The sequence below is a fragment of the Chanodichthys erythropterus genome, chromosome 6, assembly GCF_024489055.1.
Source record: "Chanodichthys erythropterus isolate Z2021 chromosome 6, ASM2448905v1, whole genome shotgun sequence".
NCBI lineage: Eukaryota > Metazoa > Chordata > Actinopteri > Cypriniformes > Xenocyprididae > Chanodichthys > Chanodichthys erythropterus.
This window is the reverse complement of record NC_090226.1, coordinates 16,429,049-16,448,780: the sequence shown is the minus strand read 5'-3', so window position 1 is coordinate 16,448,780 and position 19,732 is coordinate 16,429,049. Positions and strand designations below refer to the sequence as shown.

General features: G+C 43.3%; 1 protein-coding gene across 1 annotated transcript in view; it reads left to right on the top strand.

Moving 5' to 3' along the window:
* The window catches only part of cadpsa (Ca2+-dependent activator protein for secretion a), a 161,661-nt gene that overhangs the window by 24,500 nt on the left and 117,429 nt on the right, over positions 1 to 19,732 (top strand). Inside the window, exons 3-4 of the mRNA XM_067387336.1 lie at positions 1,005 to 1,118; positions 12,347 to 12,679. Of these exons, the coding sequence (XP_067243437.1) occupies positions 1,005 to 1,118; positions 12,347 to 12,679 (447 nt within the window). The remainder of the gene's footprint in view (positions 1 to 1,004; positions 1,119 to 12,346; positions 12,680 to 19,732) is intronic.

The window sequence follows — 19,732 nt, the reverse complement described above, 5'->3', positions numbered from 1 at the left end:
CAGGATAAGCTCTATAATTATCAATTCCCTGACTCAGTTATGAGACAAGAGATTCAGTCTGCTCTTAGCCTCTTAATAATTTGTGTGTTGCAAAGTGGAGTACACCTCAGTGTCGCAAATGGAACATGAATACCGGCTAAGCAGAACATGAAAAGAGATCTGAAAATGTTAAGGAAATAAGACAAGACTTAACTGTTAAAAAGCCAAGCTTCCAAACACAAAAAGCATGGTTTCATAGCCATATAATGAGCAAAACTCATTAGCAGCTGTAGCACTCTGTGGGCAACCACTGTAATGTAGATGCTTGTTTCACATTTCTTCCCAATCGAGTCTCTATCCAGATGGTTAAGAAGTGTTTTGAGATGGGAAGTGTCTCTCATTTTCAATTGTCTAGAGGTTTTATGTGGTCTCTTGGCTGAAATATGATCTGTTTTTGCAAAGTGAAATTGGCAAGAGATCTAGCCTAATACTTACTGGGGGTGAAAAAAAAAAGTGCTGTTAGGTTGCTGTTAAGTGAAGCTTGCCTTTTTTTTTTTTTTTTCTCAGATCGAGGGCCACAATCATCTCTTCATCAAATGCTAATTATAACATTAAGTGAAAGTCAAAATGATCTTAGGTCAAAGCAGAATGAAAACTTATTCCAACTTCCACTGATGGAGTCAAACGGAACATTTGCTGAATAATTCTCTGGGGCCGGATTCACAAAACATTCAGAATAACATTCTTCCTAACTGCTAATTAAAATTAGATATTCTTAAGAAAAAATCGAGAACTTTTGAAGAATTTTTGAAGAATTGCATTCTTCAAACATTCTTACAAACTTCTTGGAATTTGTCTTAAGAAATTTCTTAACTTCTTCCTTAAGAAGATTTTTGTGAATCTCCATCTTTTCTTCCTATGAATAAATATGTTTCAAGTTATAACAAATGCTATTAACATTTGGATGTCACATGCAGTGTAATTCAGTAATATATTTCTGTCTTTGTTATGTGTTCTCATCTCAGATCAGCAAGCAGCACCTTCAGACAGTGAAAGATCGTTTCCAGGCCTTCCTGAATGGAGAGACTCAGATTGTAGCCGATGAAGCCTTCATCAACGCTGTCCAAAGCTACTATGAGGTTCATCTATCAATTGGTTTTCTAAGTTTGCATTATAATTACCATATAACACTACCATTCAAAAGTTGGGAGTCGGTAAGATTTTAAAATGTTTTTAAAATAAGTCTCTTATGCTCACCAAGGATACATTTCTTTAATTAATAATACAGTAAAATCAGTAATTGAGAAATATTATTACAATTTAAAAACTTTATTTTAATATAAAGCTTTTCAGCAGTCATTACTTCAGTCTTCAGTCACGATCCTTCAGAATTTCAAATTCATTGATGAATAGAAAGTTCAAAAGAACAGCATTTATTTGAAATAGAAATATTTTGTAACACTGTAAAAGTATTTACTGTCACTTTTAATCAATTTAATTAATCTGTTTAATATAAGTATTAATTCCTTTAAAAATCTTACTTTTGAATGGTAATGTATCAGATCACTCTTAAAAGGTTAGTTCACCCAAAAATGAAAATTCTGTCATTAATTCCAAAGCCCATTCATCTTCAGAACACAAATTAAGATATTTTTGATAAAATCTGATGGCTCAATGAGGCCTGCATTCCAGCAAGGCAATTAACACTTTCAATGCCCAGAAAGCTACTAAAGATGTATTTAAAACAGTTGATGTGAGTACAGTGGTTCAACCATAATGTTATGAAGCAACGAGAATACTTTTTGTGCAACAAAAAAACAAATTATGACTTTATTCAACAATATCTAGTGATGGGCGATTTCAAAACATTGCTTCATGAAGCTTCGAAGCTTAACAAATCCCTTGTTTCGAATCAGTGGTTCAGAGTGTACTTGCGTTATGATTCAAATTTGAAATTTGGGCTCTCCAGAACCTTTATGACATGGTTTAAGGCACTGATATCGAACAGTCATTGGTTCTCACCTGCTTCATCACAGATTGCACCATGCCGTGTTTCAGTGGATTGACATTTGAAATGAGTGTGCGCCTTCACGGAGAGAAGCCAGATTCATATTTTTATGGATTAATAAGTTAAATTCTGCTCTGTACCCTATAAAAACTATTATCACCAGAGAGGACTGCAATTGCAACTCATCATCATTTGTACTTTTGGTACCACTTTTGACATTATCGCAATAAATAAATTATTGTGATTATGCTTGTTCGTCTTTTATTCTTTTATTTATAACAGTATAGTTTTAAGAAATAGTTATGTGTAGGTTTAGGGGTAGGTGTATGTGACGAGCAGGGCGGGCGAGAGCCGTGAGGGAATGGCGCGAGGCCGGTGACGCGAGTGATAATGAGTGTCACCTGCGAGGCGTGCCGGCCTCGAGTCTCTCACGGAGGAGCTCCGGAGGCATAAAAGGAGGAGCGACTACAATGAAGGATGAGAGAAGACCAGGCCTGGACTTTATGTTATGTTTTATTATGTTCGTGTGACCGGCAGACGTCCGCGAGGGTCTGCCGGCATTACTTTCGTTTTGTTCTTTGTTTATTTTATGTTAAAGTTTTGTGGAATGTTCGCCGGTTCCCGCCTCCTTCTTCCCACAACTACTAACCGTGTTACAGTGTAGAATTAGTGGCAAAAAAAAAAAAAAAGTGCCCTTTCGCTGAAAAAACGTAAGTATTTTTACGTTTTAGTGCTATAAATACGTTAATATTATATGTTTCAGCACCTGAAAGTTACGTATTTATACCTATGTATTAACAATGAGACCAGGCCGGGCAGTTTGATACCTGTTTGATACACGCTCTGAAGCACTGATTTGAAACAAAAGATTCATAAAGTTTCGAAGCTTCATGAAGTAGTGTGTTTTGAAATCACCCATCACTAGATATTGTTGAATAAAGTTATTTGTTTTTTTGGTGCACAATAAGTATTCTTGTCACATGAACTGTTATAAATATGTCTTTAGTAGCTTTCTGGGCATTGAAAATGTTAATTGCCTTGCTGGCAATGCAGGCCTCACTGAGCCATCGGATTTGATGAAAAATATCTTAATTTGTGTTCTGGAGATGAACGAAGGACCTGTGGAATGACATGAGTGTGAGTAATTAATGGCAGAATTTTCATTTTTGGGTGAACTAACCCTTTAAGAGTGCAGATTGGGGATCATACAGTATATGTTTTTGTTCACTGGATCAGCTTTTTAATTTTTTTTTAAAATATCTTTTTTCTGTTTGATATAAAAGGACAAGAACCTAATTTGATTTGATAAAACATGGTGCAGACAGGAGAAATGAGCTGATACCAGAATTCTACAGTACATTCAATCTGGTATTGCAGCAATATGAGGTGATTCACATACTTTAAAAGTAATTTGTACACCTTAAGAAATATATAGTACCTTTTTTTAACCAATGTTGTTCAAAAATTTCTCTTTCACATGAGAACATTCAAGGACCTAAAAAAAGTTATTTTATTCTACATAAGAGTGGTCTGCCATGTTTATATCACAAAATCATGACCAGCTGACTACTGCTCACTTTATCTTTGTGACCCCCATTAAGCATAATAAATAAGTCCTAAATGAAAAATATGCCTGAAAATAAGGAATTGTTGCAATTAGAAACTAAAATGCTTTTTCACAATGTTGCACACCAATAAGTGTTATTATAGAGGGCTGTTGTGTCAGTTGTTTAAAGGGTTAGTTCACCCCATAATTAAAATTCTTTCATTAATTACTCACCTTCATGTCATTCCACACCTGTAAGACTTACGTTCATCTTCAGAAGACAAACAAAGATCTTTTTGATGACAGAATGCCTTCAGATTTCCTTCCATAGACTCTCTTTGCAACTACCACTTTGATGCTTCAAAAACTTCATAAAGAGATCATAAAACTAATCCATATAAATCGAGCAGTTTAGTCCAGATTTTCTGGAGAGAATCGATCGCTTGTTGTGACTAACAGATTTAATGCTTTTTACCCGCATGTAAACACTGATCAGCAAACAGAAGCAGAAGCTCAACCTGAATAACGCACATAAACAAACCTCTTCTGGAAGCTCAAATGTGCTGCGTAACACATGAGAATGAACCTCATTGGTTACGCAGCACATTTGAGCTTCCAGAAGAGGTTTGTTTATGTGGTTTATTTACATCAAAAAGATCTTCTTTTTGTGTTCTGAAGATGAACGAAAGTCTTACAGGTTTGGAACAACATAAGGGTGAGTAATTAATAAAAGAATTTTCATTTTGGGGTGAACTAACCATTTAAAACTGAATGAAAGTTAACAAAACACAAACAGCAGAAGAAATGCCTTTTAAACTATATTATATTTATGCAGGTAAAAGTGCTTTTAAATGATGGTGGTACTGAAAAGGCTTGGTTAGGTACCACTGATTAACTTTTGAGGATTTCCAAAGGGATCCTTTGTCCCTCCCATTAATATAATGCAGTTTAAAGGTGATTTTTTTTTTTTTTTGGAATGTTAAGCTGTCTGCTTTATGCTGATTTGATGAGCAGAGTAATCCATATCTGTGCATATATTAAATACATAAGCAAACTGTTGCAATCAACCTGTTAAATATTTGAAGTTACATCAAAACAGCTCAAAATGAAGAGAAAATAAATCCTTGCGAAGCATTTTATAAAACTTTGCCTCGCTGATAATTAAGTAATCTCAAAATGATACATACTTTAATGTTATTTTAAGGTGATGTATTATCTTTTATGACCTAGAAAAGGTGAATTGGGAATAAATTGCTGCACAGACTAGAGTACTAGGCGAAAAGGGGATTGCTCTCAGTATGGGTGGTAATTTAATGAGGTGAAACTAATGAGCGAAATGCCTTTGTATTCAGTCAAAGCCAAAGCCAGCTTTTTCAATTCAATTAAACCCTGATACTCTTATTGAATTTGTGCTGGATGTTCCCTCTCTGTCAACTCATCTCCCCTGCTTATCCAGGCACGTTAAGGGAATTGTGTCCACTGGAGAGAGGTAGACTGAGGTAAAAATATATGAGAGGTGAATGGTGAGAGAATACAGAAAATAAAAAGTGTGAAAGAATAGATTATTAAAAAAATATAACCCTAAACCTTTCTATACACTGTCAGCCAGGTTCTGCACTGCCAGAATCACACCAATTTTGTCTTGTTAAGAATCAGGAATCTACTGTGCACTCTATGACACAGAGAAAATCTTGTGTAATTTAAGACAACGTATTTTTCAAGTGTCTTGTTAGCCGTTTAACAAGTTTGCGCTGACCTGCAGCCAATGCTTTTGCACCCAGAAAAATTACTTTGCTTGGAATGGAATGGAGAGAAACAGTCTTGGCCTCTAATTTTTTTGAGTCCACCCCCTTCAGAATAAGCCTTATACCACAAAATTCATCTGAAAATGTATATATAATTTACATTTGTATACATATACAGTAATGTAATATACAACATTGATCTGATGCTGTTCTACAAGGGAATACAAATATTTTACATTAATTTGATCTCAACAAAACCTCAAATTAAAATAAATAAATAAATATAAGTATTTTATATTAGAATGTTGCATTTTTCTTTTTGGAAAATTATTGGAAATTATTGTTATTATTATTATTATTATTATTAAATGGAAATTATTGTGGCACAGAATGTTGAGGTTCATTTAGTATAACCCAAATTGAGAATATGTAAATCTGAATATAATTTTTAAACAAAACATTACACATTTTATGATATATTTATGATTTATAAATGTATTAAAAATAAAAATTTTTTTACAACACCATATATCCAATAATGAGCCTCAAGCAGACTGCTGTTGCTATGGTAACTTCCTCTGGTGAATAATATATCTGTTTGCGAGTATCTTTTTTTTTATTCGCAAAATGGTAAATTTTACTGTCAAAAGACAGTAAAAGACTTTATAATACTCCTAAAGAACCTTTCATTCATCAGGGAATCCTCAAAAATGTATATATATATATATATATATGTATATATATATATATATATATATATATATATATATATATATATATATATATATATATATATATATATATATATATATATATGTATATATATAAAATTCAGCTTTTCCACCACAGGAATAAATTACATTTTAAAATGTACTAAAATAGAAATATATACTAAAATAGAAAACGTCTCGGTTACGTATGTAACCCTCGTTCCCTGAAGGAGGGAACGGAGACGTACGTCAGTAGTGACCGACGAATTGGGATATCGCTTAGAGAGCCCTATCATCTTCGTGTAAACTAAAACAAGCCAATGGAATTGGCGTGCGATATTTGCATAATGCGCACCGCCCCCGACAGGTGTATATAAATAGGAAGCAGATGCAATCGCACTCTGTTTTTCGCTGAGGAGACAACTGGTGTCCGCACTACAGCGAGGGTACAGAAACTGTGGCGACGGGACGTACGTCTCCGTTCCCTCCTTCAGGGAACGAGGGTTACATACGTAACCGAGACGTTCCCCTTTCAGTCGGTCACGTTCGACGTACGTCAGTAGTGACCGACGAATTGGGATCCCAACTAAAGCGCCACAGTTACGAAACCCCTTCCAGTGCCCAGCGCAAGCTCAGCCGCCCATAGCACCGGCTGGCGGTGAAGGGGGCGAGCTTACACCGAGAGAGTCTACTGCTGTCTACCACTACCCACTAAGTAAACTAGACACACTGGGAAAGCGAACCCGAAGGGACGCTGCGGAGACCACTACCTACCCAATGGGGGAGGAGTTTACGTGGGAATACACATATGGACTGGCCCGGGGGGCAGTACGCATATGGAGTCCCTGGGATGGCTCCACCTGGTTAGGGGGAAACTCATCTGACAGGTGACAGCAGAGCTGGCTCTGCTAAGGGAAAGACACGGACTCGGCCCGTAGGGAGTTTTAAACCGTGGAAAATACACATATGGGACCGCTCACGTAGAGGGGTCACGACATATGGGCCCCAGCCAACAGACAGCGTCAGCGACGGATGTAGGCCTGGCATCAGACACTCCGCAATGTCCGAGCCGAAGGGGGAGGCGAGGGTTCGCCAAGCGGGGAACGCGACTGGAGTGAAAGTATGCACGTATCCGGCCAGAGGCGGGAATGGCATTGCAAGCCGACACTTAGAGTGGGTACAACACGTCTACCGACTAGTGGATGCGAGTACACGCGAGGATACCGGCTCTACACGTAGGCTATAAAACCTAGCGAACGTGTTAGGTGTCGCCCAGCCCGCAGCTCTACAGATATCTGTCAGCGAGGCGCCATGAGCCAGCGCCCAGGAAGAGGCCACCCCTCTGGTGGAGTGGGCTCTCAACCCGAGCGGGCAAGGCACGCCCTGGGATTCGTACGCCAAGGCGATGGCATCCACTATCCAGTGGGCCATCCTCTGCTTGGAGACAGCCTTTCCCTTCTGCTGGCCTCCGTAACAGATGAAGAGCTGATCTGAGGTCCTAAAGCTTCGCGTTCTGTCCACGTAAACGCGCAGAGCGCGGACGGGACAGAGCAAAGCTAGGGCTGGGTCTGCCTCCTCCGAGGGCAGCGCTTGCAGGTTCACTACCTGATCTCTGAAGGGAGTGGTAGGAACCTTGGGCACGTATCCAGGCCGGGGTCTCAGGATGACGTGAGAAGCACCGGGCCCGAATTCTAGGCACGTTTCGTCGACCGAAAATGCATGCAGATCCCCTACCCTCTTCAGGGAAGCCAATGCAACCAGAAGAACCGTCTTAAGAGACATTAGTTTCAGGTCGACTGATTGCAAAGGTTCGAAGGGATGACCCCGGAGAGCTGTGAGAACCAGGGTCAAATCCCAAGAGGGTACGGAGGAAGGGCGAGGAGGATTCAGTCTCCTGGCCCCCTCAGGAATCTGACGATCAGATCGTGTTTCCCCAGGGACTTACCCTCAACTGCATGGTGATGTGCGGCAATGGCGGCAACATACACCTTGAGGGTGGAGGGAGACAGCCTTCGCTCCAACCCATCTTGCAGAAAGGAAAGCACGGATCCGACCGAACATGATCGGGGGTCCTCTCGGCGAGAGGCGCACCATTCGACGAACAGGTTCCACTTCAGCGCGTAGAGATTCCTAGTAGAAGGAGCTCTAGCGGAAGTGATGGTGTCTACGACCGCTTGCGGGAGATCACTCAGAACCTCCGCATCCCGTCCAGGGACCACACGTGGAGGTTCCACAGATCGGGAGGCGGGTGCCACAGGGTGCCCCGTCTCTGAGTCAGGGTGTCCTTCCTCAGAGGAATCGGCCAGGGAGGTGCTGTCACGAGGAGAATGAGGTCTGAGAATCAGGTCCGAGTGGGCCAGTACGGAGCCACTAACAGAACCTGCTCCCCGTCCTCCCTGACCTTGCACATGAATAGTGCGAGAAGGCTCACTGGGGGAAGCGCATGTTTGCGCAGACCCGGGGGCCAGCTGTGTGCCAGGGCATCCGTGCCGAGCGTGCCGCCGGTCAGGGAATAAAACCACTGGCGGAGGGCAGTTTCCGGGGAGGCAAGCAGGACTACCTGGGCCTCGCCGAACCGCTGCCAAATCAGCTGGACCGCCTGGGGGTGGAGCCGCCACTCGCCCGCAAGTAGATGCTGCCGTGACAGCTCGTCGGCTGCACGGTTGAGCACACCTGAGACACGAGTGGCCCGAAGGGACCTCAGATCCTTCTGACTCCACAACAAGAGATGGCGGGCGAGTTGCAACATGCGACGGAAGCTTAGACCACCTTGACGGTAGGTGTACTCAACGGCCGCAATGCTTAGTGAGCGGACTAGAACGTGCTTGCCTGACAACAGCTCCTTGAAGCGGGCCAGCGCAAGACGAACCGCTAGCAACTCGAGGCAATTGGTATGCCAATGCAGCTGAGGCCCCGTCCAAAGACCTGTCACTGCATGCCCGTTGTACGTGGCCCCCCATCCCGTGGCAGAGACATCTGTGGAGACCACAGCGTGCCTGGACACTCGTTCGAGGGGTACTCCAGCCCACAGAAACGAAGGGTCCAACCACCGGATAAGGGTGCGACGGCAGCTCGGTGTCACGGGGACACGGAGCGTGCCGCACTGCCACGCCCATCTCGGGACCCGGCCGCGGAGCCAGTGTTGAAGCGGTCTCATATGAAGCAATCCGAGCGGCGTTACCGCGGCTGCAGATGCCATATGCCCCAGGAGCCTCTGAAAATCTTTCAGTGGAGCCGCTGTCCTGCACTTGAGCGAGCTCAGGCAGTTCAACACCGACTGGACACGCACCTCGGTGAGACGCGCAGTCCGTGCGACGAGTCTAGCTCGAGACCGAAACAAGAGATCCTCTACCCGGGGGCGAGTTTGCTCTTGTCCCAGTTGACCTGAAGACCCAACCGGTTGGGAGCTACAACCATGTCGGGTAGGACTTTGTACTGACATGCCCGACCCTCGAACACAGACCGACCTAGGAAGGGTCTGCGTCGAGGCAGAATCGAGACATGAAAGTATGCGTCCTTCAGGTCTATTGCTGCAAACCAATCCTGGGGACGGTCCAGGATTGGCCGTAGCCCACCGCCCTTTTACGGTACAATGAAGTAGGGGCTGTAAAACCCCGACTTCATATCGGCTGGAGGGACCGGCTTGATTGTACCCTTCGCCAGGAGGACAGCAATCTCCACCCGGAGAACAGGAGCACTGTCCAACGACACCGGAGTGAAGTGGACAGCCCTGAAGACCGGGGGACGCCGGGCGAACTGAATCGCATAGCCGAGTCTGATAGTACGAATGAGCCAACTGGACAGGCTGGGGAGCGTGCTCCACGCTTCCAGACACTGAGCCAGCAGGACCAAAGGCACCACAGACGCACCGGGGGTGGGGCAGCAAGGCAGAGAGGGACCCGACCCGGACGGCTTGGGGCGGCCCGGAGTGGGGTCAGACTCTGCGAGGCAGCAGTGTGCATGGGAGACCGCGCACGGGACGCGGTCTGCACCATCACACTGCCACCTGCTGGCGAATGGGGGGGGAGCTGTCAGCGGCGAGGCGGAGCCTGGCACACTGACAGACACCCCTTGTTGTGACCTGGAGTTTGAGGAAACTGCTCTTTTTGTGAAAAAGTGGGTACCACTGGACTCCGGAGAGCCAGCGGCGGTAGACAGACAAACACAAATTCCCCCCGGCCCTCCTCCGGGGGTGGGAGAGATGGTGGAAAACTCTCCCGAAGAGCAAGATCCTTCCCCTCCAGGTTGCCCGTCTCAGTGCCGTGTTTTGCTCTTACGCTTACCACCGGGCTTAGCGGAGACGGGCTGGGCACCACGCCCGCGACCGGCACCCTGCTGTCTGGCTGGTGTAGGCTGCTGCTTTGCCGTCTTATCAGGGGCGGAGGACGATGCAGGCGGGCGCCCTCGGCGACGAGCGGGCTGAGGCTGAGCCACGGGCGGCTGGGTGGAGGCAGCAGCGGACCGCCGTGGCATAACGTGACTGATAGCCTCAGCCTGCTTCTGTGCAGCGGAGAACTGATGGGCGAAGCTCTCCACCGCGTCGCCGAATAGGCTGACCGGGGACACGGGGGAATTTAGGAACCTCTGCTTGTCGGCATCCCGCATGTCCGCCAGGGTCAGCCAGAGATGGCGTTGCTGGACTACCAAGGTAGACATCGCATGACCAACAGCGCGTGCTGTCACCTTCGTCGCTCGGAGGGCGAGGTCGGTGGCAGCGCGCAGCTCCCCCAGCAGCTGTTGGTCAGGACCTTCCTGGGGCATTTCCGACAGCGCTTTTGCCTGGTAGACCTGCAAAAGCGCCATCGCATGCAGGGCAGAGGCAGCCTGCCCACAGGAACTGTAAGCTTTCTCAGTCAGACCGGCTGAGAATTTACAGGCCCGGGACGGGAGTCGCGGCTCACCACGCCAGCCAGCGGCCGTTGGACACAGTTGCATCGCAACAGACCGCTCGACTGGCGGGATCCTCGCGTACCCCCTGGCTGCCCCGCCGTCCAGGGAGGTGAAGGCGGACGGGGGGCCAGGCCTCGAACGAACACTATACGGTGTCTGCCAAGACCTGGTCACCTCATCGTGCACCTCTGGGAAGAAAGGCATTGTACCAATCATCCAGCCGCGATGGGCCGGGACAGGGTGGAGGGTTCCACTCGAGCCCGACACACAAGGCGGCCCGGGAGAGCACAGCCGAGAGTTCGGGATCCGATTCGGGCAACGGGACGGCAGCGCGTCCGGATCTTCCTCCCCCGAACACTCAAACTCGCCTTCCGACGCAGCGATCGACATCTGATCCTCCGCCGGCGCACCAAAGGTAACGGCTGGACAGTCCGAAGAGGGCCCAGCGGAAACCAACGGCGGCAGGATGGGTTGCGGTGCTGATGAGGGGGCAGGGGCCCGCGGAGCGTTTCCGCTCGACGGGGGAGCCCTGACCGTTATCCTCAGGTCGCCCTCCCTATACAGCGCCGTACCGTCATTCCGGTTCCCGGGGCCGGAAAAAACGGTCGTACGCGGCATAGGAGAGGGGACTCCCGCTTCCTGAGACTTCAGGAAGGAGAGCCTCGACCTCAGCACCGCGATGGTCATGTTCCCGCAATGGGAACATGAACCATCCACAAACGCTGCTTCAGCGTGCTGAACGCCCAAACACGAGATGCAGCGATTGTGCCCATCAGCAGGGACCAGGGAACGACCGCACCCAGTAACGCACAGACGAAATGACATACTGTCAGGGTTCGTCTGTAAAGCTCTTTTAGAAGGGGAAGTCAACTCACTCGTGCTGAAGCACCCAGGGAGCGACGCGATGTGTCAGGTACACCACTCCCTGACACACCGAGGAACCGGCCCAAATCGCTGCCTCACACACACTCTTTTTTGTGTTGCTGTGAAAACAGCAGTTTAGAGCTTATAGCTCGGCTCCTCAGACACTCGCGACCTCGCTGCACGTGCCCTCTTCACCAGCACCAAAGCTCGCTGCAGATCCTCTTCTGAGGCAGTGTTTTAGTAAGAAAAACACACGAAGAAAGGAGTCTTCTAGATAGGACACCAGTGAATGGCTCCGAAGCGAAAGACAGAGTGCGATTGCATCTGCTTCCTATTTATATACACCTGTCGGGGGCGGTGCGCATTATGCAAATATCGCACGCCAATTCCATTGGCTTGTTTTAGTTTACACGAAGATGATAGGGCTCTCTAAGCGATATCCCAATTCGTCGGTCACTACTGACGTACGTCGAACGTGACCGACTGAAAGGGGAACAGTTCTTTTACATTGTAATATTATTTTACAGTTTTACTGTTTTACTGTATTTTATATGAAATAAATGCCTGGTTTTATTACTGTAACTAGATTTATGTTTGATCATAGGTGTTTCTTAAAAGCGACCGTGTATCACGTATGGTCCAAAGCGGCGGTTGCTCAGCCAGTGACTCCCGTGAGGTCTTCAAGAAGCATATTGAGAAGCGTGTCCGCAGCCTGCCCGAGATCGATGGTTTGAGCAAGGAGACTGTCCTCAGCTCGTGGATGGCCAAGTTTGATACCATCTACAGGGGAGAGGAAGATCCACGCAAGCACCAGCAGCGCATGACAGCAAGTGCTGCCTCTGAGCTCATTCTCAGCAAGGACCAGCTGTATGAGATGTTCCAACAGATTCTTGGCATTAAGAAGTTCGAGCACCAGCTGCTGTATAACGCTTGTCAGGTAAGCAGGGGACATTTATGCAAGTCTGCTCAGTGTCAAGGAAGTGCACACTTGAATCTGCTACTGGATATGGAAAATATAGAGATATATGTAATTACGTAAGTCTGGGTTTAGCTCTGTAATCAGATTTTTGCCATGCTTTTCTTTTTTTGGTGAAGATGACTAAACCCAAAGCACTTTGTGAGAGTTGGCTTGAAAGAAAGAGTAATTATGTGTTATTTCAAATCACTTGAAACTGGTCTAGAAAGCATCTGCAATAACCAGAAAAACACCTGTCAAGCTTCCTGCAGCAGATTGAGGAAAAGTGACAGTGCCTTTGCTGAGAGGGTGTGAATTTGTAAATCATCCTTCAGGTAGAAGATTTTTTTATTAGACCTGCTGCAGAAATATGCACTTTTCAAACACAAGTCAGATCGGTGCCCACTTTGACATGAAGAAGTCACTTTCAATCCACACAGTAGAAAAGGGGTGGGTGATATGACCAAAATCTTTTATCACCATAAGAGTAATTTTATATTACAATAGCGATATATATCACAATATAGTTATTTATGCTTTAAATAAGGTTTTTATGATATCAACATTTTTGATACCATTGACATTTTATAATTCTTGTCACCAATTTCAATATCACACACACAAAAAAAAAACTACTACTCTCAAGCTCCCTGAAGACAAGTGAACACTCAGTGATTAAATAAGAACAAAGAAACTAATTACAAGCAATAGGACAACTACAATAGAATAAAAATAAATACATAAATTGTATAAAGCAATCAAATGTTTAAAAAACACTGCACAGTCTCCACTGTGTAAATTAAATATACATTTATTCTTATTAAAGTTACAAAAGTGATTCTGTTAAGAGCAGTGTTAGATTTTCTCTCTTTTGTCGTTTGATTAACATTAATGACACTGATGACAGCAGGTATATTAGGCTGCTGTCACTTTAAGACCAAATGCACAGATCCAAGTGTCTGCTACACATGCATGTCTTTCTCAACAGTTTACATTCACTGAAGACATAGATGACTGTTTACGAGGACACTTGCGAAGATGGGCATTTTAACCATTCAAGCCTGATTAGGCAGCAAAAAGAACTCCGTTCACTACTCACACGCTCATGTGAGCGCATCTTTCTGACAGTGATCAGAAACCTCTCTCAGACAGCGTGTGCATATAATAAGTTATCTTTCATTGCTTAGGCAGTTGTGGCCTAATGGTTAGGTTTCAGGTTCGATTCTCAGTATCAGCAGGGAATGACTGAGATGCCCCTTGAGCACCCCAGTTGCTCCTCAGGTGCCACAGCAAAATGGCTGCCCACTGCTCCGGGTGTGTGGCACTACTCTTAATGTGTGTGCACAAACTTGGATGGCTTAAATGCAGAGGACAAATTCACTGTCAGAAAATAAGATACTGTGCTTGTCAGTGGGGCAGTACCCTAAGGTAGGGGTAAGTAAGGTACATCTTTGTACCTTACTTACCCCTAAATGCTCCATATTAGTACCTTAAAGTTACATAGTAGTACTTTAAAAGTGCATAAGTACCTTTTTACCTTTGTACCTTAGGGTACTGCCCCAGTGACAAGCACAGTATGGGTTACCATACTTGGCCTTCACATGTCACTTTCACTTAATGTGTCATTTTAAACTGCAGTGCTGTGAACGTGACCACAATAGAGATGAAAGTCCAAAATCTCAAAAATTTCTTGTGATTAATTGTGTCTACCGGTATATCGCCCACCCCTACAGTGGATAATTTTAAAATACACTACAGAATGATGTCAGATTTATTCTAGACTCTGTGCATGGGCATTTCCTGTTCGATTTCAGGTAAATTAAATGATTGAAAACAAGTAATGTGCAAGGTTTGTAGAAAAGCTATTTACGATGACAATAGCAAAGATAGTGAATCATTGACTCTGCTTCAGGCAACAAGACATTGTGTAGAATGAATGAAGAGAATAGTGGAGCACAGTAGTGGCTGTAGATGGAAGAAGGGAAATTGGTGGGTTTCAGAATAATAGACAGAAAGACAGAAACCAACAGAGGAAAGCAGAAGAGTGTTCAACTGTCATTTAGAGAGTGTTCAACTGTCATTTAGACATTAGAGAGTATATCATAAGCTCTGTTCCAAAACCTAATGAATTGCTATAAGGCTGTATTTTAAGACTTCCAAATGGTATGGAACAAAATTAGTAAAATAATTAATCCAAAATGCCAGGAAAGGTAAGAATTCTTGTGTCAATTATCAGACTGTAAAGAACGATACTTGAATATTATATCACCCACCCCTACAGTAGATAATTCCAAAATAAACTACAGAATTATATGAATTGATAAGGTGCTGTCAGATTCATCCAAGATTCTATGCATCACCATTTCCCGTTCGACTTCAGGTAAATGAAACAATTGCAAACCAGTAATGTGCAAGGTTTGTGGAAAAGCTATTTATGATGACAATAGCATAGATAGTGAATCATTGACTCTGCTTCAGGCAACAAGAAATGGTGTAGAATGAATGAAGAGGATAGTGAAGCACAGTAGTGGCTTTAGATGGAAGAAGGGAAATGAGTGTGTTTTAGAACAATAGAATAGACAGAAAGAGAAAAATAAATAAAGGAAAGCAGAGGAGTGTTCAACTGTCACATTTCTAGAGGGTATATCAGAAGCTCTGTTCCGTCAAGTCACCTTTATTTATAGCGCTTTATACCAGATTGTTTTAAAGCAGCTTTATGGTAATAACAGGAAAATGATTCAATGATGCAAAACCGAGTTCATTTCGGCTATACAGCAGCTCTAAAAGAAAATAGTGTCATTGTTCAGCTGAAGTCAGTTCAGTGTTGATTCAGTTCCATTGTAAAGATCATCAATTATTAAATTAGTTCATTTCATCTATAGAGCAGATGAATTGCCTATGAAGGCAGTATTTTAAGACTATTCCAAAATGTATACAACCAAATTAGTAAAATAATTTATCCAAAATTAGAGGACAGGTGAGAATTCTTCTGTCTATTATAAATTAAAAAAGAATGGGAAACACCTCCATATAGAATTTCATAAAGGTTTCTGCAGATTTTGGGCAATTGTGGGATTTGTGACCAGTGGGAAAACAAAAGCTCCGGAGGAGGTGTCAATGTAGGAGTCTGCTATTCATCATCATTCCACTGTCTGCGTTCACACTGGAGCCAAGTGAGCCGATTTGAGCATGTGCCATTTTGATTATCTTTCTATTAGCCTCATGAATCCTGCTTACTGTGTGCGGATGGTAATATCCAAGTAACCGTAGCAACGGCGGACACGCCGACCGGGTCTTACCTCAAACCAAACCCAACGAAACCACAGTCCTGCGGTTACAAACGCTGGCATATTTGTCTTTCTTTAGCTTCGCTTCTCTTTGATTGTCACTGCTAGTATTTGCAGGATGCTTTCGTTTTTTTGTTTTTTTTTTTCACAGCAGGTCATTATTTCTTCCAAGCCCCTTCCTGCTTTTTAAATTAAATCTTGTTGATAGGCAGAGTCTGTGTTAAACAGCTGTGTGTCAACTCTGTGTGCATGTGTCTATGTGTTTAAACAGCATTCAGGATCAGTACATTGGCTGTCTCCTGGGTAGTAGGAGTTTAATCCAATCTATCAGCTATTTCCTGAGGGCATTTCAAGATACCGGCTGTGGATGGCAAGTGACTGACAGGCAATTAAAATCGATAGAAAACACTATTAATACAATCAAGAACCTATTAATTTTGGGCCCTTAACTTACTCTATTGCCTCTATTGCAACTCTTGTGCAATTGTTGCATAGGTGGTCAGTTACAGTATACATAATTTTTAAGGGTGTTTAAAATGTTAATTTATAATCAATTCTAAAAAATAAATCATATTTCATTTACAATTTAAAATTTAATTAAAATAATGTCGGTGCCGATAGCCTAGTGATTAGTGCGGTGACATATGGTGCAAATGCTTTCACGGCAACCCGAGTTCGATTCCTGTCACTAGGTCCTTTGCCGATCCTGCCCCCCTCTCTCCCGCCCAGTGCTTTCCTGTCTGCTCTCTACTGTCCTCTCCAAATAAAGGCACAAAAAGTCCATAAATATAACTTTAATTTTTTTTTTTTATTAAAATAAAAATAAAAATAAAATGAAATTTAAATTTATTGAAATTTGAAATTTAATGACTTTGGCCATTGTCTTGCTGTTTTTTCAGCATCTTGCCTCCATGAGCTGTGTCTTAAAGGGATAGTTCACCTCAAGTTGTTCCAAACCTGTATGAATTTCTTTCTTCTGCTGAACACACAAGAAGATATTTTGAAGAATATTGTTAAGCAAACAGTTGATGGACCCCATTGACCCATTGCCTTCCAAGCTATTTGTTTATTTATTTATTTTGGATTTAGTAAACATTATTTATCTTTAACTGTGTATATAGAGATTTACAGTGGAAATAAACCAAATATCTTCCCTTATTTTCTGGCGACGAAGCATACTGCCATATAAAATTTCATGTAATCGCCTAAATTGGATGTAGCTAATGTTAATGAAAACTGCAAGCTTTATTCATAGTATTTGTGTTCAGTGGAGAACTTCACAAAAGTGTATACTGAATGAATTTCAGTGTAAAAAGAAATGACAAGTCTAACCCAATGCTTATATTTTTCAAGATTCGGCGATTTCAGGAATGGGCGAACAAAACTCCATTATAGCCACTCTGGATACCTATCTGAATTAAAGGTGCTAAAGAGGATGTTTTGTTTTATACATTTTTGCAATATTACTTGAAACTGTCTTTACTAACGGATAAAAAACTATTTATTAATTGCACTGAAAGTAATAATATTAATATACATCATCTGTGCATGAGGTAGGGCCTTAAAAACATCAGCCAATCGCGTAAATGATTGGCCCTCTGGCTTGTCAATCACTGCCGTGACGTTCCTTGTGAGAGACGAGCGCGGCTGCGCGCTCCAGTAACTTTCCACACTCCACAGGCACCGCATGCAGTGTTTTTGTCAGTAGACAGGAGTAACAACTGCAGATTATGAGTTACCTGTGGTGAGTCCGACATAATGAATCCAAAAAACACGACACAGCGAATGCCGGTGGTAAACACTCGTGTTCCAATACTCGTTTTGGGAGGCGTTCCTTTGAAGTGAGGAGGGGGGTTGTTCTTATGCATGCGCTCATTTGAAAAACTCAGTAACAGAGTAACAGTCTTTGGATTCTCAGTTGACGAAAAAATCCTCTCTATCACCTTTAATATACTTTAAGCAAAATTGAAGAAAAAACTTGTGTGAAGTCATTTCAAACAAAATCAGGCCAAAACGAACTTCGTTTGGAGTTTGTTTCGAGAGTTCTTGCTTGCAGCTTGCCAAAGAGAAATTTAAAAAGTTTGCTCTGACTGGTAAACACCTTCTGTCATGTCCCTGGACTGATCTGTCCAATTTTCCCTGTTTCTTTCGTGTATTTTCGTTTTTTTGGAGCACATGGGTTCAGCTTGATGGTTCACCATGTGCTTCGCTGTCGTTGTGCTGTCTGATCCCGCCTCCTTGATATTTCATTCTTTACCTTGTTATTGTTTCACTCCCTTCACCTGTCAATTAAATCATTGCTCCCATATTTAGTCCCTTGTCGTGTGCTGTCTTGTGCCAGACCATAGTTTGTGCTCCAGGCAAGCAGTTATCCAGCCTCATCTTCGTCTCGTCTCATGTTTTGCTGTGTTGAGTTGGATTCTTTGCCAGTTTTGTTTTCATCTTTTAGTTTTTGTTTTCTTTACTACCATCCGCCTTCTTTGATGTGGAAATCGTCTCCAGTTCGTTTCTACTGTTTAATACTGTGATACTGCTTGCTTTAAAGCAATATATAAACATGTCTTGACTGGAGTGCAGAATTGAAAAGCTTGTACAAACATATATACATCTTAACTGCAGTTTTCTCACTGCTGTCAGGCTACATACACAATGTAAAGTTTCAGGAGTGAAAACTGCATTTAAATGTGGGAGTGAGTCCCCTAAATTATTGTTCCATGTGCGTACATGACTCTCCCAAAACTGTGATGATTGACACCGTGGTAACAGGGGCGGCGTTTACGTATGGCAGAGTATGGCAGTTGCCATAACCTGGCATTTAGAAAAAACAGGGCAAATAAACAGCTCATGATGCTGTTGGTTAGTTCTGTTGCTTGTGTTGGCTTTTGGCAGAAAAGCCAATGTAAACAGCCTAACAGTGTAGGCTTAGGGCTGTTTCAGAATTTGCATTGATTTTGTATTGTTGTTAGTCTGTGCATATCCTGGACTCCGTCCATTCTTTTATCAGTATTGACATGTCCACTTATTATTAGCATTATTGGGATTGTTGTTTAAGCTTTCAGCAGTATTGAAATGTTTGCTAGCAGTATATCGCTGAAAAGGTATTTCAAACTTCTTCTTATTTTTAGTTAAAGTCATTTGCAGAAAAGGAGGTTTTTGTGTGTCTTTTGTGTGTTTTTGTGTGCAAGCTGTAAAGGGGACCTATTATGCCCCTTTTGCAAGATGTAATATACGTCTCAGGTGTCCCCAGAATGTGTCTATGAAGTTACAGCTCAAAATACCCCACAGATCATTTATTATAGCTTGTCAAAATTGCTCCTATTTGGGTGTGAGCAAAAACACGCCGTTTTTTTGTGTGTGTCCCTTTAAATGCAAATGAGCTGCTGCTCCCGGCTCCCTTTCCAGAAGAGGGTGGAGCTTTAACAGCTTGGGCTTTGGTTGTTCAACAACAAAGTGTTACATATCTGTCTCGTCTAGGTTGTCTTTCACTGTCACGTGATCCTTGTGTTCTGTTCCCGCCACTCATCACTCACCTTGGACACTGATTACACCCTCAGCTGTTTGTTATTAGTCTGTGTATGTAAGTGCCTCCCTGTCTTCAGTCCAGCATCCGGAATTGTTTTATGTTACCAGTGTTTCTATGTATCCTGACTCCTATATGTGATTAAACTACGTTATTGCTTCTTATCCTGCCTTCCTCGTCCTTGATAGTATACCACCTTAACAGAATACCGGACCTAATACTGAAAAT